Source organism: Diabrotica virgifera, chromosome 9 (genome assembly GCF_917563875.1).
Source record: "Diabrotica virgifera virgifera chromosome 9, PGI_DIABVI_V3a".
Classification (NCBI taxonomy): Eukaryota; Metazoa; Arthropoda; class Insecta; order Coleoptera; family Chrysomelidae; genus Diabrotica; species Diabrotica virgifera.
The window spans coordinates 35,092,090-35,120,034 of record NC_065451.1 but is presented as its reverse complement, the minus strand read 5'-3'; the positions used below and the strand labels follow the sequence as shown (position 1 = coordinate 35,120,034).

The 27,945-nt window shown below is 32.8% G+C and overlaps 1 protein-coding gene across 1 annotated transcript in view; it reads right to left on the bottom strand.

The window, feature by feature from the left end:
- Positions 1-27,945, bottom strand: part of LOC114330269 (potassium channel subfamily T member 2) — a 630,795-nt gene that overhangs the window by 323,567 nt on the left and 279,283 nt on the right. The window contains exon 6 of the mRNA XM_050662017.1: positions 17,579-17,796. Within this exon, the coding sequence (XP_050517974.1) occupies positions 17,579-17,796 (218 nt within the window). The remainder of the gene's footprint in view (positions 1-17,578; positions 17,797-27,945) is intronic.

Sequence of the window (27,945 nt, the reverse complement as noted above, 5' to 3'; positions counted from 1 at the left end):
CCTGTTCCGGGAATTATTTTCAAAATTGCCCGTTCATGAAAAATGAATTTATTCCCACCTTTACGTGCTCACTGTATAATAATCTGAAAATGTATTTATAATTTACATTTTTAGGTATATTTTAAAAAATCTCGATAAAAGGTGACTTATCAAAAAAAACTAACAGGCAAAAAAGTTTTAAAAACACTGTGTTTAACTAATGGTATAGTCCGTTCGCTAAACTCAGACACAATTGGCTAGTAATTTTAGAAAATAATTTTGCCAATTTGATAAAATTGGCAAAAAAATAATTACTAAACAGTTAATAATTACTAAATAGTTAGTAATTTTGCCAATTTTGACAAAATTGGCCAAAATCAAAAAAATTACCCACTAAAATCACTAGCCAGTTGTGTCTGAGTTTAGCGAACAGACTATACCACAATAATAGTTTAATTGGAACGTACACAAACATTTGGGTGGTTTAAAGAAACAAAACTCCCATAAAATTATTATGTAAATATATTAAAAAGAAGCCGCATCTCTATAAAAACTCGCTTACCGAAAAAATACTAACAGGCAGAAAAGTTTGAAAAACGTTGTGTTTAACTAATGGTACCACAATAATGAATTAATTGGAACGTATAAAAAAGTTTGGGGGGGTTAAGGGATCAAAACCCCCATAATTTTTTTATGGGGTGGACAAATCTCACTATAATTTTGTTTTAAGATGATCCTGCCATAAGAATGATACATGTCCATTTTCAATAAAAAATCTTTAATAGTTTTCGATATATTGAAAAAAATCGATTATCATTTTGTAACTTCCAAAGGGCTGTAACTTCCAAAGGGCTGTAACTTTTTTTATGAGCACATTTGTACTACAGTAAGTTAAGTTAAATCAAACTATTTTTGGCTACAGAATGACGTGTGGTATAATTTATGACCAATCTTTTCGGGACACCCTGTATAATATGCTGTATCTCCGGTAATTTTGCTCCAATAATACTCAAATTTTCAGAGATTATTCCAGAATTTATGTAATTTTATTTACAATAATAAAACAATCGACAATTTTAATTTTTAAACCATACCCCGATTAAGCACAAAAATCGTCCCTCCCAAAATGCTAGTTTTTAAATTTTTCTGTTTGACAGTCTTTAAAATATAATCCAACTCTGTGCGACATTTGAACCAGTGGATATTGTAAAAGTCGAGACAGGCATTTCGTTTGTTAGGAACTGAATAGCAAAATTGCGAAGCTAACGAGAAAATTTCCGTAAATGGTGCGTTTTCCGAGGTTTAAGTTTGTGAAAATATCAATAATGCGATGCACACCGGAATATGTTGTTGAATCGCGGAAAAATTTACAAAAGAGAAAGGGAACAGCTGTTAAATGTTTCTCACTACGCTCAAGTTAGCTGGCTCGAAACTGCTGCAAAGCGAAGGTAATGATATATATTGTAACATGCTCTATCTCCGGTAATTTTGCTCCAATAATACTCAAACTTTCAGAGATTATTCCTGAATTTATGTAATTTTATTTACAATAATAAAACAATCGACAATTTTAATTTTTTAAACTATACCTCCATGAAGCACAAAAATCGTCCCAAAATGCTAATTTTTTGAAATTTTCGTTTTGGACAGTTTTTTAAACAAAATCCAACTCTGTGCGTTATTTGAACCACTGGATATTGTAAAAGTCGAGACAAGAATTTTGTTTGTTAGGAACTGAATAGCAAAAGTGCGAAGCTAACGAGAAAAATCCGATAAATGGTGCGTTTGCCGAGGTTTAAGTTTAAGAAAATATCAATAAAGTGATGCACACCGGAATATGTTGTTGAATCGAGGAAAAATTTACAAAACAGAAAGGGATTAGCTGTTAAACGTTTCTCACTATGCTCAAGTTCGCTGGCGCGAAACTGCTGCAAGGTGAGTCGAAGTTAGGGATATTCAATATCTTGTATTTCCTGTAATTTTGCTGCGATCAATCATAAATTTTCTAACAAACTTTTAAAATTTTTAAACCATATTGCTTTTTAAATAAAATACGACTCTGTGCGCCGCGCACCGTTTGAACCACTAGATATTGTAAAAGTCGAGACAATAATTTTGTTTGTTAGGAACTGAATAGCAAAAGTGCGAAGCTAACGAGAAAAATCCGGTAAATGGTGCGTTTGCCGAGGTTTAAGTTTATGAAAATATCAATAAAGTGATGCACACCGGAATATGTTGTTGAATCGCGGAAAAATTTACAAAAGAGAAAGGGATCAGCTGTTAAATGTTTCTCACTACGCTCAAGTTAGCTGGCGCGAAACTGCTGCAAAGCGAAGGTAATGATATATATTGTAACATGCTGTATCTCCGGTAATTTTGCTCCAATAATACTCAAACTTTCAGAGATTATTCCTGACTTTATGTAATTTTATTTACAATATTAAAACAATCGACAATTTTAATTTTTTAAACTATACCTCCATTAAGCACAAAAATCGTCCCAAAATGCTAGTTTTTTGAAATTTTCGTTTTGGACAGTTTTTTAAACAAAATCCAACTCTGTGCGTTATTTGAACCAGTGGATATTGTAAAAGTCGAGACAGGGATTTCGTTTGTTAGGAACTGAATAGCAAAAGTGCGAAGCTAACGAGAAAAATCCGGTAAATGGTGCGTTTGACTAGGTTTAAGTTTGTGAAAATATCAATAAAGTGATGCACACCGGAATATGTTGTTGAATCGAGGAAAAATTTACAAAAGAGAAAGGGATTAGCTGTTAAACGTTTCTCACTATGCTCAAGTTCGCTGGCGCGAAACTGCTGCAAGGTGAGTCGAAGTTAGGGATATTCAATATCTTGTATTTCCTGTAATTTTGCTGCGATCAATTTTAAATTTTCTGACAAACTTTTAAAATTTTTAAACCATGTCTCTTTTTAAACAAAATACGACTCTGTGCGCCGCGCACCGTTTGAACCACTGGATATTGTAAAAGTCGAGACAAGAATTTTGTTTGTTAGGAACTGAATAGCAAAAGTGTGAAGCTAACGAGAAAAATCCGATAAATGGTGCGTTTGCCGAGGTTTAAGTTTATGAAAATATCAATAAAGTGATGCACACCGGAATATGTTGTTGAATCGCGCAAAAATTTACAAAAGACAAAGGGAACAGCTGTTAAACGTTTCTCACTACGTACAAGTTCGCTGGCGCCAAATTGCTGCAAGGTGAGTCGAAGGTACAGATATTCAGCTTCTTGCATTTCCTGTAATTTTGCTGCGATCAATCTGAAACTTTCTGACAAACTTTTAAAATTTTTAAACCAGATCGCTTTTTAAGTAAAATGCGACTCTGTGCGCCGCGCGCCGCTGGATATTGTAAAAGTCGAGACAAGGATTTCGTTTGCTAGGAACTGAATAGCAAAAGTGCGAAGCTAACGAGAAAAATCCGCTAAATGGTGCGTTTGCCGAGGTTTAATTTTGTGAAAATATTAATAAAGTGATGCACACCGGAATATGTTGTTGAATCGCGGAAAAATTTACAAAAGACAAAGGAAACAGCTGTTAAACGTTTCTCACTACGCTCAAGTTCGCTGGCGCGAAACTGCTGCAAGGTTAGTCGAAGGTAGGGATATTCAACATCTTGTATTTACTGTAATTTTGCTGAAATCAATCTGAAACTTTCTGAAAAAAATCCAAAATTTAAAATTTTTAAACCATATCGCTTTCTAAGTCAAATTCGACTCTGCGCGCCGTTTGAACCACTGGATATTGTAAAAGTCGAGACAAGGATTTCGTTTGCTAGGAACTGAATAGCAAAAGAGCGAAGCTAACGAGAAAAATCTGCCAAATGGTGCGTTTGCCGAGGTTTAATTTTGTGAAAATATCAATAAAGTGATGCACACCGGAATATGTTGTTGAATCGCGGAAAAATTTACAAAAGACAAAGGAAACAGCTGTTAAACGTTTCTCACTACGCTCAAGTTCGCTGGCGCGAAACTGCTGCAAGGTGAGTCGAAGGTAGGGATATTCAACATCTTGTATTTCCTGTAATTTTGCTGAAATCAATCTGAAACTTTCTGAAAAAAATCCAAAATTTTAAGATTTTCAAACCATATCGCTTTTTAAGTCATATTCGACTGTGTGCGCCATTTGAAACATTGGAGATTGTAAAAGTCTAGACAGGGATTTGATTTGTTAGGAACTGAATAACAAAGGCGCGAAGCTAAGGAGAAAAATCCGGTAAATGGTGCGTTTGCTGAGGTTTAAGTTTGTGAAAATATCAATAAAGTGATGCACACTGGAATATGTTGTTGAATGGCGGAAAAATTTACAAAAGAGGAAGGGAACAGCTGTTAAACGTTTCTCACTACGCTCAAGTTCGCTGGCGCGAAACTGCTGCAAAGCGAAAGTAATGATATATATTGTAACATGCTGTATCTCCGGTAATTTTGCTCCAATAATACTCAAATTTTCAGAGATTATTCCTGAATTTATATAATTTTATTTACAATGATAAAACAATCGACCATTTTAGTTTTTTAAATCATACCTCCATTAAGCACAAGAATCGTCCCAAAATGCTAGTTTTTTGAAATTTTCGTTTTGGACAGTTTTTTAAACAAAATCCAACTCTGTGCGTTATTTGAACCAGTGGATATTGTAAAAGTCGAGACAGGGATTTCGTTTGTTAAGAACTGAATAGCAAAAGTGCGAAGCTAACGAGAAAAATCCGGTAAATTGTGCGTTTAACTAGGTTTAAATTTGTGAAAATATCAATAGATGCACACCAGAATATGTTGTTATGGCAAAAAAGGTTTAAAAACACTGTGTTTAACTAATGGTAAGGTAAAAAAATGTAAGTATGGTAAAACTCGCTTACCGAAAAAATACTAAGAAGTAAAAAAGTTTGAAAAACGTTGTGTTTAACTAATGGTACCACAATAATGAATTAATTGGAACGTATACAAAAGTTTGGGGAGGGTTAATCTCACTATAATTTTATTTTAAGATGATCCTGCCATAAGAATGATACATGTCCATTTTCAATAACAAATCTTTAATAGTTTTCGATATATTGAAAAAAATCGATTATCATTTTGTAACTTCAAAGGGCTGTAACTTTTTTTATGAGCACATTTGTACTAAGGTAAGTTAAGTTTAATCAAACTATTTTTGACTACACAATGTGTGGTATAATTTATGACCAATCTTTTCGGGACACCCTGTATAACATGCTGTATCTCCGGTAATTTTTATCCAATAATACTCAAATTTTCAGAGAATATTCCAGAATTTATGTAATTTTATTTACAATAATAAAAAAATCGACAATTTTAATTTTTTAAACCATACCCCGATTAAGGACAAAAATTGTCCCAAAATGCTAGTTTTTGAGATTTTCGTTTTGGACAGTTTTTTAAATAAAATCCAACTCTGTGCATCATTTGAACCAGTGGATATTGTAAAATTCGGAAAGGGATTTCGTTTGTTAGGAACTGAATAGCAAAAGTGCGAAGCTAACCAGAAAAAGCCGGTAATTGGTGCGTTTGCCGAGGTTTAAGTTTGTGAAAAAATCAATAACATGATGCACACCAGAATATGTTGTTGAATCGCGGAAAAATTTACAAAAGAGAAAGGGATTAGCTGTTAAACGTTTCTCACTATGCTCATGTTCGCTGGCGCGAAACTGCTGCAAGGTGAGTCGAAGTTAAGGATATTCAATATCTTGTATTTCCTGTAATTTTACTGCGATCAATCTTAAACTTTCTGACAAACTTTTAAAATTTTTTAAACCATATCGCTTTTTAAATAAAATGCGACTCTGTGCGCCGCGCGACGTTTGAACCACTGGATATTGTAAAAGTCGAGACAAGGATTTCGTTTGTTAGGAACTGAATAGCAAAAGTGCGAAGCTAACGAGAAAAATCCGGTAAATGGTGCGTTTGCCGAGGTTTAAGTTTGTGGAAATATCAATTTGGCTTTGTTACTTTTGCGGACGTGTATGGCTAATGGCGTACAAAAAGGTTGGATTTTATAAATTAGGTAAAGGAGAAAATTGGGCTCGCTCGTTCTCCGCTAAAATTGTTTTCTTCCATTTGTCTGTAGAATAGCCCAGCGCTATTAAATGATTATAAAAGTGTGTGATTTCTTATCTTTGATGGTTTAAAGTGTTTTTTTTTAGACGTAACTGTGCTATTTTTTCTTAAAGCATGGCAATAAATGTCTTTATTAATTTGATGAAATATATTTTTTTACAAACACCTTCTAGAAGGTTTGTTTATACAAAAATCTTATCGGCATTGGTCAGTAACCAATTTTTCTCTAAAATAAACTTAACTTAAACAAGAAACTTAACTGACAACTAAAATTCCTCGCATAAACTACTAGTACTTGTTGGAAACCTGTCGATTTAAGTTGCACTAAATTATATATTATTTATATAGTATTAAATGTGAAGAAACGTGAAGAGATCAGTGGCCAGAGTCACTTTGGTTTTAAAAATTGGACTTAGCACGAAAGAAGCGATCTTTAGTAAGCAAACATTAATACATCACTGTTTATGTAGATCATAGAAATAATATTTTTTTCTCTTTCATGGATTATGGGAAAGCTGTAATCATATGATGCCACAGCTGACGATCGTGGCCGGTCGACCGTAGTAGATGGAAGGGGTATTCGTGTTGACGCACCCCCTCTTCATACCCCATTAGACGAAACCGAAGGAGAAGTGGCACGGAGACCATATTTAAGACGAGGAGGAGAATCATAGGATCAGTTATACTTAACCTATTGAATTAGGAATGGCTCAATGGCAGAGATGCACCGGGTTGAGGTGGTACTCTGCCTAGGCAGAGCGTTTAACCGTTACCGCAGTGAACGGTAGTAACGATGGACGGGTGATTGTGTCGCTGTTCAATGTTATCGCATTGAATTGAAATGCGATGTCTCCGAGTCTGAATGAGTAGATAGGATGATTCCATGTAGCGAGATTGTTATTGTATATATTGTGTTGTGTATTGTATCGTTTTCATATTACTATTCTGTTTTGATGACAGTAATAAGTATAATGTTATTTTTCCTTTGCAGAAGATATATTTATATTTTATTTTATTTATTTTGAACTGTATGATAAGTATAATTACTTTGTTTTTAACCTGTGTTTTACTGAATCTGTCGTCCTGAAATAGCTACCCGTTACAAAGCAGTTGATAAAATAAAACACGAATTAATATTAAAATATTTACAAGAGTTCTCCTCTTCTCTCATTTCCGAAGAACAAGAGTGAGAGGTGCCATAGAAAGAATTATGATCCTTAAGTGGAACTGTGCGGGCACATAGCTGGAATGTCGGATAACAGATGGACACAGCGAATAATACACTGGATACCAAGACAAGAAGCATATCGGAGTAGAGATCGTCCGCCAACAAGATGGTCTGATGAAATAAAAATAATCGACAAAAATTGGATGCAAACAGCACAAAACGGGACATGGAAAAGACTAAGGGAGACCTATAATATCCAGCAGTGGATAGATCCGGGTTAAATCATAATGATGATGATGATCTACAAGAGTTGGGATTATATGATGCCGTGGGAACCAGAGTGATCTAACTGATAAGAACCTTACTTTACATAATCAAGGAAAATGATCAGAGGCTAACGAGAAGATAATGGACGAGTTACAAAGTTTCACAAAAAAGCGAATATTTCGCGAAATGAACATCAGATCGAAAAACTGAAAAATACGTGTTTAAAATTTTTTTAAAATCTGGTTAAAATTTGGTATCGAATGATATCAAACACGACTCCTCAGGGAGAGGGTCGAAGGGTAACTTTAAAATTTTAAATGGAAACCCGAAGATACACTAAGCATCAAAATTACCGCACTACCTTAAAAATAGGACATTTTTGATGTCTTGTATTTTCTAAACCTGTTATTCGATTTTAGTGATTTTTTTAATATGTTATATATTTATTCTTCAAAAATATCGATGTAATAATATTGTTGCTAAACAGATAAGCGTCATTGTATAACGGGTGTAAAAATAATAGTGTGTTTTTTCCTCAAAGTTTGGAACAATCTGTGGAATATTCTGGCGTATATAAAATATTGAAATTAAAACTCAACTGTAGCCTTAGGCTTTCTTAACATTATGCTTTTTGATTCATTCGCTTATGTTGGATAATAAAAAAGTTAGGTACTTTAACAACTAGCAACGTTATTCATCAATACAGGGTGTTTCTAAATAAGTGCAACAAACTTTAAGGAGTAATTCTGCATGAAAAAATAATAATCGTTAGCTTTATAATAATAATAATGATAATATTGTGAAAGGAACGACATTGCCACGGAATTTAGGAGGAAGAGGACTTATGGAGATAGGTGAGCAATAATTAGACAAACAAATTGCTAACTTAAGAGCTTATTTTCAGATGCAGGCTGAGACATCTACTCTACATCGCGCTATCTGCGCAATAGATGACACAACACCGATCAAACTGAGGGAACCAGAAATGCGCATACCATGCGGAAACCACCTCACTAAAGACGAAAAAATGCGCACCTGGATGGGTAAACCTCTACACAGGCGACATCCCAATGAGGTCAGCCAAGACTATGTCGACAGTACAGCGTCGAACTATTGGTTGACATCAGGAAGGATGTTCCCTGAAACGGAGGGATCAATACTGGCCATTCAGGATCAGGTTATACCAACCAGAAATTACCTGAAATATATCGTCAAAAACCCTCAGGTTCAAAATGACAGATGCCGATATGGATGTCAAGCCCAAGAAACCATCCAACATATTACCGGGGGCTGCCAGGCATTTGCTGCAACTGAATACAAGGAACGGCATGACTCAGTTGGAAAGATCCTTCATCAAGAGATAGCTATCAAACTGGGACTTCTCCAAACAAACCATCTCAAATATTATCAATACGTTCCTGAGAGTATGCTTGAGGATGGCAACTACAAGCTATACTGGGACCGCACTGTGCTCATAGACCAAACAGTTTCACATAATAGACCAAATCTCGTACTAGTTAATAAATTAACAAGACAAACAACACTAATTGATGTGGCGAAACCTAACAACAATATTCTACGTAGTAAATTTACTGAAAAGATCGCCAAGTACAGAGATCTGGAAATTCAAATACAGAGACAATGGAGAATGCAAAGTACCCAGACAATACCGATTATTTTGTCTACTACTGGAGTCATTCCGAAGACCCTCTTCGAAAGCATCAAAAAGCTGGGTCTGAATGAACATCTTTATAAGACCATGCAGAAAGCTGTACTACTCGCGACGGCCAGAAGTGTACGAAAATTTTTGGGAGATACACCTGCATACCAAGTCACCTAGGGCTCGATAACATGGAAAGAGTCCCACCAGAGCTCAATCCTTTTGATTCCGTAGGTATCTGGGATTAGTCAATTTTCCCCTTAGAGGGAGTGTGAGCCGTAAGGCTAAATCTGGATAATAATAAAAGCCTTTATTCATTCTATAATATTATTTACATAATGAATTTTAGAACATATGTCTGCAAATGCTTCGTTTCCGAGATACGGGATATTGGATTTTTTCTTACAAACTGACGATTTATTTATTGCTCTAAAACCGGTTGAGATATACAAATGAAATTTGGTAGGTTTTAAGAGGTAGTAATTTCACATTTTTGACATACAACTAAAAATTTTATATTCGCCATTGGCGTGCATACAGGTAATATGACCTGGTAATATGACCCGTATGCACGCCAATGGTGAATATAAAATTCTTAATTTTATGTCAAAAAATACGCAATAACTACCTCTTAAAATCTACTAAATTTTATTTGCATACCTTACCTTGCTTCACTTATCTTTTTTATTTATCAGTTTATCTTTTTTTATATCAATTTTAATTAACTTTAATTTAAAACCATTTATCCTCTTTTGAGCTTTTTGCATCCAGTATTTACACTAATACTTTATTTACTTTTCAAAACTTGAGGATAGTATGAAGAAAGTATGAAAACATTGAGGATATGGCAACGGTGTCAAATTTTAAATTTAGATCCAGTCACAGAACAATAATTTCTCTGGTTAATGCGGGGTTGCCACCACCTCAGAACCGCGTGAAATAGAAGTCAGAGGTTTCGATTACGATATGAGTTACAGAATACCAATCCAAACACAAAAATGACGCGATAGATATCAAACATTCCGATTTTGGGTAATTACGATTCGACTTGGTCATTTCTATTCGATTTATTAAAAGTTACAGAATAGGGCTGAATGTGTCGATGTCATAAACAATGTCAAAGAAACTTATTGTTCATTATGTTCAATGTAATAGAAATAGACTGTTATTTTATAGTTAGCCGCGCTTTTTCAGTAAATTTTGGTTTGCGTAACCGATATCGCACACTCAGCACAAACAATGTTTAGTCTTTATAATTTGGGCCGACAAGATTTATTATACAGGGTGTTTCAAAAAAGTATGTTATAAATTAAATCACGCATTCCGGAGACAAAAATAAATTGATTGAATCCAACTTACCTCAGTACAAAAGTGTACACAAAAAAGTTACAGCCCTTTGAAATTACAAAATGACAATCGATTTTTTTTCATATATCGAAATCTCTTAGAGATTTTTCATTGAAAATGGACATGTGGTATTCTTATGGCAGCAACATCTTAAAAAAAATTAAAGTGAAATTTGTGCACTCCATAAAAATTTTATGGGGGTTTTGCTCCCTTAAAACCCCCAAACTTTTGTGTACGTTCCAATTAAACTATTATTGTGGCACCATTAGTTAAACACAATGTTTTTAAAACTTTTTTGCCTCTTAGTACTTTTTCGATAAGCCAGTGTTTATCGAGATATTTTTAATATTTGTCGAATCCACCACATATTTGTATATGGTTAAGTACCTATGATATACCTACCTGTTAATAATCTGAAAATTTATTTATAATTTACATTTTTAGGTATATTTTGAAGAACAAGCCACATCTCGATAAAAGGTGACTTATCAAAAAAAGACTAAGAGGCAAAAAAGTTTTAAAAACACTGTGTTTACCTAATGGTACCACAATAATAGTTTAATTGGAACGTACACGGACATTTGGGGGGTGTAAAGGAACAAAACCCCCATAGAATTTTTATGTAAACATATTAAAAAAGAAGCCGCATCTCCATAAAAATTGGCTTATCGAGGCAAAAAAGTTTTAAAAACGTTGTGTTTAACTAATGAAACCACAATAATAAATTAATTGGAACTTACACAAAAGTTTGGGGGGGTTTGAGGGAACAAAACCCCCATAAAATTTTTATGGGGTGGACAAATTTCACTATAATTTTGTTTTAAGATGTTCCTTCCACAAGAATCATACATGTCCATTTTCAATAAAAAATCTCCAATAGTTTTCGATATATTGAAAAAAAATCTATTTTCATTTTGTAACTTCAAAGGGCTGCAACTTTTTTTGTGTACACTTTTGTACTAAGGTAAGTTGGATTCAATCAATTTATTTTTGTCCCCGGAATGCGTGATTTAATTTATGACATACCTTTTTGAAACACCCTGTATTATTATATTTTTTGTTAAATATTTTTTTGCGTCTCATAGAGCCTCTATGCATCTAAGCATATACCCGAACTACTATACTCCATAAAACGACATTAGGTCCTAACTGCAAGACGCAAGAGTCTCGCAGGGTCAGTCTTGTTCTTGCTCAAATCTTGCACGGTCAGTCTTGGTCTTGGTCTTGCTAAAATTAGGCGGTCTTGGTCTTGGTCTTGCGAAAATGCAAGAACAAGACCAAGACTGCAAGACCAAGACCGATTTTGGGCAACACTATTAGGACCTAATCTTCACACTCAGTTGGTCCCCATAACGCTCGAGTAACTGCAAATTTAGCATACTTGCCTCCCCTACTATTTCGTATGTGTATAAGAATAATTTTATATACTTTTACTTGTTTTAGTTTCTTGAACCCCTTCCTCGCGATACTAAAATAACATGGCTAGGCCTATGTTTAAATATATTTTCATATTCCATATCCAATTATTAAGAAAAGCTATTTATAGCATTTGATATAATCAACACGTAAAACAAGGTATAATATTGAATCATCCATTATAACCGCCCTTATATATTATATAGCATGATCGAGAATAAAAGATACAATTATTATAAAGCAACAAATTAATTATCTCACAAAAGTCAGTTAATCAGATTTTTTTATCTCGAGGCATTAATAAGACATGTAATTAAACATTCTTTCGAAGTATATTCAGGGTTGTTAATCCTTTTTTCTACGAGCTTGCAAAAAAGTCTACTTTTCCGCACGCGTTTTAGCCTGGAAAATTTTACTTTTCCCCACTACTTTTCCGCACTGAATTTAGATATTTTAATACGGCCTTAAAATAGTTATAATACATGCAAAAAACTAATATTTAGATATTATTTACTAATTTATTTCAAATGTGTCTTATTGTGTTCATGTTTTAATGAAATTAAGAGGAAACAGCAGCGATCAACAAGTAGCAAAAACGCGTTTTAAGATTGCGGCTGTAATTTTGAATATTTTTTCGAGATATTTGGCACACGTATTCGTAATATGATAAAAAATGGCGGTACAGAGCCAAATTTAAAAAATATATTAATATGTGGAAATTACTCTGTAATTAAATACAATATTAAAAAATGAGCCTGTACCGCCATTAAGAAGAACAAAAAAATACACTTTCTTCAAATAAACTTTTTTATCCGATGCCTAGATTTTGTGTCATTTTGGAACTACTAAAATTTTTTATTTCATTATGTTTTGCAAGTTTTAATTGTCAATAGGTCACTCAATTTTTGCGTAGAAAAAAATTTTTTGCAAACCAAGTTCCTAGGAATTAAATAAGCTACAATTTCATATTTAAACATTTTTTCGTATCTCTGATGCTAATCTTTCTATTCTGAAGGATAGGGCAGAATGTTGTGTTTACCAAACTACCAAAATTCGTTATACGCTTTTAACTCAATTTTTTTTTAAAAACTGATCATTCTAAGCCGGTAAAACTTCTAGAACCCATTAATAATACATAAATGAGCAAGATCAAATTAGATCAATGCGTAATTTTAATTAGGGTGGTCATTAGGCGGTTGTTTTCGATCACTTTTTCGCTGAAAAAAATAGGGACTGACATTATTTTTATTATAAGCCACTTAATTTTTGAGCTAGAGCCTTTTTTATTTCTGGAGATAGATATTTGTTTATACATTAGTTTAGTTTTAACAAGTTATTCTCGAAAAATGCATAGTTTTCCCGTATTTTGACTTTGAAACTACAATTATTAGCATTAGACGAAGAAGAGCTAACATATATATAGCTCGATTACTATTGTCTTAAAGAAAATTAAAATAAAACGGTTTTGTTTATTTTTTTAAAAGGTACATATTTGTTAAGAAAAGTTGTTTTGATAAAACGAAAACTTTTTGAGTTATTACCATAAAACTGGTTGAAAATATTAATTTTTTTCGATATAAAACTAACACTTTCGATAGCGAATAAATCGAAAACTATTAATTTTATTAAAAAAAATGTATAAAACTTTTTTTGCTTTTTTGCTTAGAATGAATGTTATTACCAATTTTTGCAGTCAAAATATAATAAAAAATTTCCACCCCCGAGATGGGGTGGGAACCACCCCCATGGCAAAAGCACCTTTCGACATGATATAGATTTCGATCCTTGGACTATCTACTACTTTTTCTCAAATTTTCAAGTAAATCGATTCATTCTGTAAAAATGGCGAAGTTTTGTCCTATTTTTGAAGCTTAATTACTTGGATTAAAACGAACAGACCAGGTTGTTCGATATGATTAAAAATAATACCGCGAATTCAGATTTAAATCTTTATTTGTTATTTTAATTTTATTTTAATAATATCTTTTGTATCTGGGACTTTCCTTTTTTCGCATATATAGAACAAATTGGAAGCGTGGGAACAAAAAATACTTTGTAGAATATTTGGTGGAAAAGTAGTAGAGGGTGAATTGAGAAGACGGATGTAGAATCGGATGTGAATGTAGAAGTGTACCAATTGTATGCTAACTCTCCAATAACAAAAGTAGTGAAAAAACGTAGACTGGAATGGCTCAGACATCTAAAAAGAATGTAAGGTAATAGCCAAGTCAAGAACATTGGTTGGAGAGTACTTGAGTGCAAATAATGAGAGGAAGACGAATAAAGAAATAGAAAGATGTAATGATGCCAGACGATGCCAGAGAGATGGGAATTAGAGATTGGAAGCTGACAGTTAACAACAGAAAACGATGGAATTTTTTAATGGCATGGACTTTATGTCAATCAGCCAGTCACAACTTGAGATACCTAGTGTGATGTGTAGTGTGTGTGTTGAGTAAGTGTCTTGTTACTTTGCAAAGAGACGCTAATTGTATCCGAACGTTTGCGGTCCCTCCGGTGAGTACCGATCCCACAAGAACAGAAACTATCTTCATTTACTAATTTATAATAAACGAAAAATTTCTGACCCTGGTGAGATTTGAACTCACGACCATTCGGACCTTTCGATCCAAAGGTAGGTGCTCTTACCACTGAGCCACATAGGGGGTCAAAACTGGTTATCCATTCAGCAATGAGTCAAAAAAGCTTGTTAACGCTATACATACATACGTCCCTGTTTAAATACATTCTCATACTTCATAATATACAGGGTGTAACAAAAATACAGATCGTAAATTTAATCACATATTCTGGGAACAAAAATAATTCGATTGAACCTAACTTACCTTTGTACAAATGTGCACATAAAAAAAGTTAGAGCCCTTTTAAGTTACAAAATGAAAATCGATTTTTTCGAATGTACCAAAAACTACTGGAGATTTTTTATTGGAAATGGACATGTGGCATTCTTATGGCAGTAGCATCTTAATAAAAAATTATAGTGAAATTTGGACACCCCATAAAAATTTTATGGCGGTTTTGTTCCTTTAAACCCCTCCAAACTTTTCTGTACGTTCCAATTAAATTATTATTGTAGTACCGTTAGTTAAACACAATGTGTTTAAAACTTTTTTGCCTCTTAGTACTTTTTCGAAAAGTCAGTTTTTATCGAGATATTTCGAATGTTTGTCAAATCCACCACATATTTGTATATGGTTAAGTACGATTATGGAGACTTGGTAATAATATGAACATTTATTTATGATTTACATTTTTAGGGATATTTTAAACCATATTAAAAAAGAAGTCACATCTCGATAAAAGGTGCCTTTTCGCAAAAATACAAAGAGGCAAAAAAGTTTTAAAAACCTGTGTTTAACTAATGGTACCGCAGTAATAGTTTAATTGGAACGTACACAAATATTTGGGGGGTTTAAAAGAACAAAACCCCCATAAAATCTTTATGTAAACATATTGAAAAATAAGCCTCAACTCGATAAAAATTGCCTTATCGAAAAAATATTAAGAGGCAAAAAGGTTTTAATAATATTGAGTTTAACTAATGGTACCACAATAATAATTTAATTGAGACGTACACAAAAGTTTGGGGGGGGTTTAAGGGAACAAAATCGTCATAAAATCTTTATGGGGTGCACAAATTTCACTATAATTTTTCTTTAAGTTGTTCCTGCCATAAGAATGCCACATGTCCATTTTCAATAAAAAATCTCCAATAGTTTTAGATATATTCGAAAAAATCGATTTTCATTTTGTAATTTCAAAGGGCTGTAACTTTTTTTATGTGCATATTTGTACCAAGGTAAGTTAGGTTCATTCGAACTATTTTTGGTCCCAGAATATGTGATTAAATGTATGACCTGTATTATTGTTACACCCTGTAGTACGATACAATTCAATTGATCAAAAAAATGGGATAACCCAGACATCCAAAGTGAAAGTTATCCTCCAACACCAAATTGTTCTATATAGACCACATAATGTTCAGAAAAAAGTCAGACTATTTTGAACGTCGGGTTTGGGTGGGGAAGGGGGAAGGGGGGAAGGGGGAAACGGTAATTTCGTAGTTTTTTACGTTTTGCATCAATATTTCTAAAACTATGCGGTTTAGCAGGAACAACCTTCTATACAAAAGTGTCCTACATTAAATTTGAAATAAAAAAAGGTCCTATGCATATTCCTTCTAAAATGAACGGTTCCAAAGTTACGGAGGTAGTATAGTATAATTGGTCCAAAAAAGGCTTAACCCAGACATCCAGAATAAAAGTTTTTCTCCAACACCAAATTGTTCTGTATCGTCCACATATTGTTCAGTAAAAAGTTACACCATTTTGAGCGTCCGGTTTTGGGGGGAGATGGGCGAAAATTTAAAAAAATAGTAGTTTTTTTACGTTTTTCTTCAATATTTCTAAAATTATGCTTTAGCGTAAACAATGTTCTACATAAAGTTTATAACAAAAAAGATCCTATACCTAATTGTTATTAAATCAACGGCTCCAGAGTTACGGAGGGTAAAAAGGGGAGGTTTTCGATACTTTTTATATTTTTTTGGGCAATTGATGATGATTTTGGGTGGTGAGGTTGAAGTTTCTTCAAGGGCTTTTCACTAACATACCATCGGCCACTGAAATAGTAGAAATAGTAAATTTTATATACAAAACACAATTCTGTTAAAGAAAATTTGTTTCATCAGTAATAGTATTATAAATAGCCCAAAAAATATAAAAAGTATCGAAAACCTCCACTTTTCACCCTCCGTAACTCTGGAACCGTTGATTTTATATCAATTATGTGTAGGACCTTTTTTGTTTTAAATTTTATGTAGAAAATTTCTGTATAGAACATTGTTTACGCTATAGCATAGTTTTAGAAATATTGACGAAAAACGTAAAAAAAACTGCTAATTTACCGACTTCTCCCCCATCTCCCCACCAAACCGGACGCTCAAAATGGTGTAACTTTTTACTGAACAATATGTGGACCATGTAAAACAATTTGGTGTTGGAGGAAAACTTTTACTTTGGATGTCTAGGTTAGGCCTTTTTTTGGACCAATTATACTATACTACCTCCGTAACTTTGGAACATGTCATTTTAGAAGGATTATGCATAGGGACTTTTTTATTTAAAATTTAATGTAGAACATTTTTTTATACAAGGTTGTTCATGCTAAACCGTATAGTTTTGGAAATATTGACGAAAAACGTAAAAAACTACGAATTTACCGATTTCTCCCCCCTCCCCCCAAACCCGACGCTCAAAATGGTGTGACTTTTTTCTGAACATTATGTGGACCATATAGAAAAATTTGGTGTTGGAGGATAACTTTCACTTTGGATGTCTGGGTTTGCATCTAGTTATACCATACTAATACACAATTATTAAGAAAAGTTATTTAAAGCATAATCGATCAGTATGTAAAACAAGGTGTATAATTATTTAATCGTCTATTATAACCGCCTTTATTAAGCATGATCAAGAATTAAAATACAAGTATATTGAGGGTTGTTAACCCTTTCAGTTTATCCCTATTCATAGATTAACATCTCGGGATCCTTGTTTAACATCCGACGTTTAAAAAACCGATTGTCTAAACTTCTCAAATCAAGTTCGTATTCACGCAGGAGTAAACTTACTGTCCTCTCGAAGTATGCAGCAGCAACGTCACCAAGGTAGACGCGCCAGGACACGTGCAATTGTTTGCGAGCAGGGCGTATTTGAACTCGTCCTCGCAGACTACGAACTCCGCGAACTTCACATGGAGTTTGTTCTCCGGTCGGAAAATTTGCACGTATTGGGCGACGTTGGGGGCGAAATCCTTGACGGCCCACGATCGCAGGATTGTGTGCTCGTCCTGAAAAGAAAAAGAGATTATGGTAATGAGACATCGAAAATGCGGTTTTGAGAAAGTTGTTAAAAGTCTGACGTTACTCGAGTTTCCTTAAATTTAGGAATTGCTGTGAATTATGGTTATAAAAAGGTTTAATTACGGATAAATTTTATTACAAAGAGTATATAATGTCACAGATATGTCACAATATATATATATATATATATATATATATATATATATATATATATATATATATATATATATATATATATATAAAAACGTCCAAGGAGTAATTGGGTTACTAGTAAATAAAAAAGTACTGAGATAACAGCTGGGAAAACCCTGGTACTGAGGAAGCAATGAAAGACTGGTGCTTCAAAGTGAGTGCCTTTTATTTTGGTCAAGCTTTCGCCTATTGTTTTTAGGCTTCTTCAGGACTTGCTACAAAGAAGAACATTCTTTACAAATATGCTTAAAGATAGAACAAGCAATTCTTACCGAAATAGGTGCACTAGTGCTCAGTGAAAATAAGAATACATCTTTTACCTTGCCTTTTTTGTGTATACATAAGTAATACAGATATTTTTGTTGTTATTATTTAGCTAATAAAACCAGATATCGAAACTGAGTCAGATCCTCTCTATTCAACCTAATCCATTGTAAGAAAATTTGGACAAGTGTCGTTAGAAGTTGATTTTTTTATTTACAAAATGACACCTATCGATCCATCGATTGTCAACGTCCTCTTCCGTTTTTTTTACGTCTGACTGACACATAGAAGATTTGTTTAGAGATTTCGAGAGAAGAGACTCGTAACATCAAACAACCATTCGACTGTCACTATTCGAACAGCTGTCTGAAATCACTTCTTCTCTTTTTCATGATGTAATTGTGGTGAGATTAGAATCAAGATCACCACAACCTTCCGGTTTAGTGGTATCGTTGGATTCGAACGACAGTTCAACAAGTGACAACTGAGCTGTCGGCCATTCTAACGATTTTCATTGCATTCTTTCACCTTTGATCCATCCTTTGCAATTGGTTGGGTGGGAGGTTCTTAATCAGAAGCTCACCACAATTACATCATGAAAAAGAGAAGAAGTGATTTCAGACAGCTGTTCGAATAGTGACAGTCGAATGGTTGTTTGATGTTACGAGTCTCTTCTCTCGAAATCTCTAAACAAATCTTCTATGTGTCAGTCAGACGTAAAAAAAACGGAAGAGGACGTTGACAATCGATGGATCGATAGGTATCATTTTGTAAATAAAAAAATCAACTTCTAACGACACTTGTCCAAATTTTCTTACAATGGATTAGGTTGAATAGAGAGGATCTGACTCAGTTTCGATATCTGGTTTTATTAGCTAAATAATAACAACAAAAATATCTGTATTACTTATGTATACACAAAAAAGGCAAGGTAAAAGATGTATTCTTATTTTCACTGAGCACTAGTGCACCTATTTCGGTAAGAATTGCTTGTTCTATCTTTAAGCATATTTCGATGGCTTAACTTGCACAGCGGCTAACTCCGTTTTTTAAAACTTTACAGGAACACAAAAAACTTCTTAAAATCACAGAATTGGTATATTGGGTAACTCCTCAATTCACATAGTAAATAGTTACGTTAAAAATGGACAACTCCATCCTCAACATATTATGTTATACCTATGATATTTCTCACAAAAAGTTATATTATTTCATTAAAACTACTTACCGATAAAATGGAGTTAGCCGATTTGCAAGTTAAGCCATCGATTTGTAAAGAATGTTCTTCTTTGTAGCAAGTCCTGAAGAAGCCTAAAAACAATAGGCGAAAGCTTGACCAAAATAAAAGGCACTCACTTTGAAGCACCAGTCTTTCATTGCTTCCTCAGTACCAGGGTTTTCCCAGCTGTTATCTCAGTACTTTTATATATATATATATATATATATATATATATATATATATATATATATATATATATATATATATATATATATATATAACGTCACAGAGTGTTTATTTACTTTCCGAGTTCTATAAGGATTAATATTAGCCCTATCAACCACATATTGGGACAAATTAACATATACACAGAGTAAGTTTTATGTATGGAACGACTCAATTGTCTTGGAAACGGCTTGCATGATTGTTATAGATTTTGTTAGTAGACCAGGGCGCATCTGTAAAAATATTAGTACATTTGGATGTTGAGAGGTGACTTATATTTTTTTGCAGAAAATGCTTTGAATTGACTCATATTATAATATTTGAGTTATCCTCCTTCTCAAAAAGGTCCGGAACATTGTTTAAATAATCAAAATATCAAAAAATTAAGGAAAAATTCGATCTTTTTCTTGATTTTTTGATTATAACTTTAAAAGTATTCATTTTACAGAAAAGTTGTACTGACATAAAAGTTGCGTAATTAAATTTTACACAATATAAATTTAGTTAGAAATTGTAAAAATTGTCAACCTTGTTGCAAAATAGCAATAATTGCAAAAAAACCATAAAAAAACAAGTATTGGCATTTTACGTTTTTCAGCCATTTATACTACACTTAGGACCTTCATAATTTACTCAGATACACTTTGTGATATAATAAAACAACATAGTAAATTTCATTAAGATCGGTTTAACAGATTTTGCAAAATAAATTTTGCAATCCAGCTTTCGCAAAAAAAAATCATTTTTCAAAATGTTGCTGGACTGAAAATAAAGCAGACAGCAAGTTGAACTTTTTTTACATGATATAGAGTAATACCGTTCCTTTCATTTGCAATTTTCAAAATTAAAATCGTTTTTTTAAATAAATTTTTTTAAATAAACAATAATTTTTGGTGCCACGCGCAAAACAGCGGATACGTTTGCTCTGAGTGGGCATTCCAATGACTTTTGATAATGATAATGAAATTTTAATTTTTAGTACATTTTGATATAAATAAATGAATTTGTTTATTGTAAAATAAAAATACATACTTTGTCCTTTGAAATTACATTTTTTTAGCAAAAACTTTCTTTGCTCATATATTTTAACTTATAGAATAAAAGTTTATTATTTTTAAACGTATGCAATTGTTTAAACAATATTTTACAAACAATAATCAAATTAGTTTGCTTTTTGTGGTGTTAAAATCATAAAATACAACAAAATGTAGAGTTAGAAAATAATATGTTATATAAAGATTTAAAAAAATTTTGGTGGAAATCAACTTGTGTGAATCGAACACCGCTTTCCTGCGCGTAGCACCAAAAATTAATGTTTACTTAAAAAAATTTCTGACGCCGTGGTAGTTAACCGATTTTAATTTTACAAATTGCAAATAAAAGGTATTTCTTTTCTTCCAAATATTCTTCTATATGCAAATAAAATTCAACTTGTTATAAGCTTTATTTTCAGTCCTGCCACATTTTGAAAAAATGATTTTTTTTGCGAAACCTGGATTTCTACTGAACCAATCTTAATGAAATTTACAATATTATTTTACTATGTCATATATATTTTTTGGGTAATATATGAAGGTCCTAAGTGTAGCATAAATGGTTGAATACCGTAAAATGCGAATACTTGTCTTTTATGTTTTTTTTTCGCAATTATTGCTATTTTGCAATAAGGGTGACCACTTTTAAAATTGTTAACCAATGCTATATTGTAGAAAATTTAATTACGCAACTTTTAGGTTAGTGCAACTTTTCTCTGAAGTGAATATTTTTAAAGTTATAATTATAAAACCAAGAAAAAAATCGAATTTTTCCTTAATTTTTTGACATTTTGATTATTTAAACAATGTTCCAGACCTTTTTTAGTAAGAGGATAACTCAATTATTATTATATGAGTTAATTTCAAGCAATTTCTGCAAAAAAATATGAGTCACCTCTCAACGTCCATCTCAAAACAGAACCGCGAACCGCCCTTGACTATGGGTTGGGGTCTCCTAAATGCAGCAGATGTTATAGTAGTATTTGCATTGTTGTCTGATCTTCCGTTTTTATGTAAATGTAATGAACTTTCTTATTTCAAATGGAATACCATGTACATTTTTGTGTATTGAGTTCCTTGAAATATTGACTGTGTTTAATGTAATATTCCCTATACCTAAATGCCGTAGTTTCGGAGACATTGTCACATTTATTTTTAAAACAAATTGTAAAAATAATTTTTTTCGGCCCTCATCATCATCATCATCAGCGTCTCTCAATCCACTGCTGGACACAGGCCTTCCCTGTTTGTCTCCAAAGTGTTCTATCTTGTGCTTTTTGTATCCAGTTTTTTGTTGTCTTTCATAAGTCGTCTTGCCATCGTATTGGTGGTCTTCCTCTGCTACGTTTATCTGCTCTTGTTCTCCATTCAACTAGTTTGCGAGTCCATCTTCCGTCCTTCATTCTGGCAACGTGTCCAGCCCATTTCCATTTTAAGTTACAGCTTCTTTCAATGACGTCCATGACTTTGGTCTTAGCTCGTAGATCTTCGTTTCTAATTCTGTCTCGCAGAGTGGCCCCTATCATTGATCGCTCCATTCTTCTCTGCGCTACTCGTAGTTTTTTTGCGTTTTTCTTTGTGAGCGATAATGTTTCTGCACCATAGGTCATCACCGGTAGCACGCATTGGTCGAAAACTTTTTTCTTCATGTTAGTTGGAATGTCACTCTTAAAAATGTCCCTAAGAGCTCCGTATGCTGCCCATCCTTGTATTATTCTTCTGGATACTTATGTTGTTTGATTGTCGGCCCTGGCTGTCATTATTTAGTTAGATCACAGTTGGATGACGATTTTCAAGGCCCAAAAATATAAATAAGTAAAAAATATAATTTTTGAAATTACGAAGTACCAAAATTTAAGTTCAAACCTTGTTATATCAGCTACCCATTAGAATTTTTTTGGTTTTTTATTCTAAAACATTGGTTTTTAATATTGTTTATGAAGCCCGATCGCCGCGCGCCGATCCTCTCATATGCGCTTCATTAACAATTAAAACACAATTGGTCCAAGAGCTGTAAGACATTTTTGAGTAGGTATTTTAGGCAACCTGAAAATTTTTCAGGTGACTCTTCCATGATAGCATAATACAAAAATGCCGGTCTGGCTGGAGGGCATCGGTTATTTTCCCCAAAAATCCCCCCTAAAGTTAAACAAAAGGGTAAAAATTGTTATTACAAAAAATATCATTGACGTGACTTTAAAGTAAATTTAAATATTCAAATATAAAGAAAATAAACAGGCCGGGCGATTTGAGGGCGATTTTAACTCTGCAAGTTACTTGCATGGGCGCCCCAGGATTATTTTCAGGGGATGCATCTGAACTTCAGAAGATTTCATCTGAATCTGTACATACTATTAACGAGTATAAAATACACAACTATACATTAATAACTATGTACATTCCTTTCGGGCAGGGGGGTGCAATTGTTATTTTGACAGGGTATTTTTTAATATTAAAAATAAACATTCTAAAAAAGACAGTATTTTTGGTGAAATTTTCCAACTGCCAGGTGATCAAACAAATTACGCGTGCATATAAATGAAAAGCGCTATAGGTAAGCAGCAGTGTGAGAAAGAACGTATACCGATAGCTGTTTGCGTCTTCTGTTGTAGCTGAGCTAGGCCGTTCGCTCGAGAAAAATCACGTGACCTGGCTATATCCATGTTGTTGTTCCTCGAAACGTTAGAGTATTTATTATAATATGTTATAGTTTTTTAAGTAACTTTTACTTAATTAAAGGAAAATAATACGTACTATACAATAGATTTTGCAAATATGATAGAAAAAGACAAATTTATTATTATAAATATATAGGTAGAAAAGTATAAAACTATAAACTAAATTAATTCTGTGTCCGAATCTTGTACTTCTTCTTCAAACTCCTCAGCTGAGCTTAAATATTCATTCTCTTCTTCCTCGTCAGACTCCCCTCGAGTCTCAGATTCCTCTTCCACATGATCTGTAAATAGTTCTAATATGTATTTAGAATTAATTAAAAATTAATTAGTGATTAACTAGTTGAGTTGCTACGTATTCTCCGTCCTTTTATACGAAGTCGAAGCCTGGACAATCACGGGCGCATCTGAAGAAAGACTTGCCGTTTTTGAGATGTGGAGTTATCGAATAATGTTAAATATATCATGGACACACGTAACAAACACGGAAACATTAATAAAAATGAAAAAGTCAAAAGAAATACTCAACACTATGAAGGAAAGAAACATGAGCTACTTTGGTCATACCTACACTAAGAAATAAAAAACGTGATGTGATTCGACAGACAGAGTCTGACGAAGGAGAAGAGAATGAATATTTATTTTAGCTCATTTTTCTTTCCTTCATAGTTTTGAGTATTTCTTTTTCCTTTTTCGTCTTTCTTAATGTATCCGTGTTTGTTAAGTGTTGTGTCCATGATATTTTTTACATTATTCGATAACAGCACATCTCAACAATGGTAAGTATTTTTTCAGATGCGCCCGTGATTGTCCAGGCTTCGACTCCATATAAAAGGACAGAGAATACGTAGCAACTCAATTAATTAATCACTGATTAATTTTTCATTAATTTTAAATCCATATTACAACTATTTACAGATCATGTAGAAGAGGAATCTGAGTCTCGAGGGGAGTCTGACGAAGAAGAACAGAATGAACATTTAAGCTCAAATGAGGAGTTTGAAGAAGAAATACAAGATTCGGACACCGAATTAATTTAGGTTATATTTGTATATTTTCTACCTATATATTTATAATAATAAATTTGTCTTTTTCTATCATATTTGCAAAATCTATTGTATAGTGCGTATTATTTTCCTTTAATTAAGAAAAATTACTTAAAAAACTATAATATATATATATATATATATATATATATATATATATATATATAATAATTACTCTAACGTTTCGAGGCACAACAACATGGATATCGCCAGGTAAAGTGATTTTCTCGAGCGAACGGACTCACTCAACTACAACAGAGGACGCAAAAAGCTATCGGTATACGCTCTTTCTCACACTGCTGCTTACTTACAGCGGTTTTCATTTATATGCACGTGTAATTTGTTTGATCACATGGCAATTGGAAAATTTCACCAAAACAACCTCTCTTTTGTAGAATATTTATTTTTAAAATTAAAAAATACCATGTCAAAATAACAATTGCACCTCCCTGTCCGGAAGGAATGTACACAGTTACGCATGTATAGTTGTATATTTTATACTCTTTAATAGTATGTACAGATTCAGATGAAATCTTCTGAAATTCAGATGCACCCGCTGAAAATAATCCTGGGGCGCCCATGCAAGTATCTTGCAGAGTTAAAATCACCCTCAAATCGCCTGGCCTGTTTATTTTCTTTACATTTGAATATTTAAATTTACTTTCAAGTCATATCATTGATATTTTTTGTAATAACAATTTTTACCCTTTTTTAAATTTGGGGGGGACTTTTGGGGAAAATAACCGCTACCCTCCAGCCAAACCGGCATTTTTGTATTAGAATATCATATAGAAGAGTCACCTGAAAAATTTTCAGGTTGCCTAAAATACCTACTCAAAAATGTCTCACATCTCTTATACTAAATGTTTTAGAATAAAACATTATTATGGGAGCTGATAGAACAAGGTTTGAACTTGAATATGGGTACTTCGTGATTTCAAAAAATTATATAATAGAGGGAGTCAATATAGGACGAAATATTGCATTGTTTCGGAAAACTTCAAACAAGCTTATATTTTTCTAAAACCTTTTTGATAGTTTATATAGAGTGCACTGGAATAAGTGTTACCTTCCCTTATTAACTTGTTTCTTTTTACCACATAAGCAAAACGCTCGGCAGGTCGATTTTTAAAAAATCATAGTATATTAAATCATCAATGTTTCGAACTTTACGCGATCCTTCTTCAAGTGACAGGCATAACTTTGATTTTTTTAAATGGGAAAGTACATCATGTGACAGCTCATTTAAAACCTTTTGTAATACTGATTACAAAAATGTATAATAATGTAATTCTTTTTAAGAGCCTAGGCGCAACATTTTGCTTGAATTATTTGAAATGCATTTGTTTTTTGCGAATCATGACAAAACAAATAAGTATTTTTGAAAAATTTAAACGCAGAATGAAATATTTCAGTATTCTCGAGGGTAGAAAGGCCCTGAGAACTTCTATAATGTTTATTTCAATAAGTCACGGGATGAAAAAAAGAGAAATTTTAGTATGATTTTTAATTTCAAATATATCATTGAAAAGAAACTTTTTGTTTATTCTAAGGGACTTTCAGGCCTCTGTAATAATGTAATATTTCATTCTGCGTTTAAATTTTTCAAATATACTTATTAGTTTCCTCAGGATTCAAAAAAATTAATGGGTTTAATAATAATTCGACCGAAATTTTGCGCCTACGCTCTCAAAAACGATGAAAGTGTTATACATTTTTGTAATCAGTATTTCAAAAGCTTTTAAATGAGGTGTCGCAAGATACTTTCGTATCGTACTTTCCCTTTTAAAAAAATTAAAGTATACATATTGTTGTGATCTGCTTCTTATTAATTTTATATTAATTATTATTTATTTGATTAATCATTTAATTGTCGCAAATCATATATCAAAATTGAATAAAAAATCTCAGGGTGCCTTTTAATATATAAAAAAAAAACCAAATTATCTCACGTTATACTTATCTTCTCTCGTGGGTTCAGTATCTCTGAGTTGATCCTAATCGGGATAAAATAGGGAAAAGAAATAAAGCAAAATATTAAAATAAAAATACAGAGTTGTCTTTTATTTATCAAATTAATACTCTGAAATCTATCGAATCTAAAAAACCTGTGGACACAGATGTCCGAATGAAAGTTATACCACTTAAATTTATTATCTTTACAAAAAAAAACAATTTATCGGTTTGTTCCCGATGACTTTGGTAAAACAAACTAAACCAAACAAATTTATGTCTTCGCAAGGTTACCTATATTTACTATTTATATTTTGAAATATTGGAACTTTAATTCATATGCTTTTTACTCAAAAATTTATTTCCCGAACATAAAAATCTCTTTCACATAAATTGACTGACCTTTTGCTTCCCTCACTCGGATGTCTTCTCGTGACCCCAAACAGCTCTCCCTCGTTGATTATGTTAAAGGCTACTCATCAAAGCCTCTCTCCGTTGTCCAGCTTCAAAACTGTCAGGATACCAGCACTAATTCTCCAACAAACCGTGTTTCTTTGACACGTTCTCGATTCAAACAAAACTCCAAAAATTCTCTGCTCTCCTTCTCACAATACTACAGAATCAAAGAGGTATTTCGTCTCGATTTGATCTGTCGCTCGTTACACTTTTCAACACTATTTTCCACTATCAACCAGCCACTGATATATGCTAACTATCTACTCCACTTAACACGTCGAAAACCGCTTCTTCTCGCTGCCAACAACATAATGAATTCTTTTTCAAGCTCTCTCAATCATCCAATCCATTTTTCCCCTTCCACATTCCAAGAATCAGAACATTGACTTTTCCATTTGACAAACAACAGTCACCCTCACATTTGTTCCGACAATCCTAATTACTTTCGGAGAAACTCTCCCACACATACTCGTATTGAAATGAAGATATTAAAATTCCAACTTTCTTTTCAATTATCACTTTCGAGAAATTATACAGTAAACAATTTTTTTTCCATTTTAAATCTAAATACATAGTTCTTTTCACTTTAATTATTCACAAAAGTCTTTAATGGTTCCGCGGAAAGCTCGTTAAAAGAGAAATCTATTTACATCCTAACTAAATTCTAATAAATTTTAAAACAGCTCAATATACAGGGTGTATCAAATTTATGTGCCCGCGTTATTAAAAAAATTTAATTTAATTTTTATTTTGCTTTTGATTGATAAAATGCAAACACAATAATATATTATGTTAAAATAAAAAGTTCTACTCACATATTTAGCCGCTAGTTGTTTATTAATTGTTTAAACAATAATAATTGTTTCGTATAAATAATTTTAAAAATATCGTTGAATTCATCATTTTACTTTGATCAAAACTGTTTCTATTTTGTGTTTTATTATGCTGAATGTCTGTGTAACTAGGAACCATATGGGAAACTTTTTTATTATCAATTTTACGAAAAAAAGTTACTCTTCATAAAATGCTCTGCATGGTCTAAAATCTAAAACTAAACCATCAGATACCACAT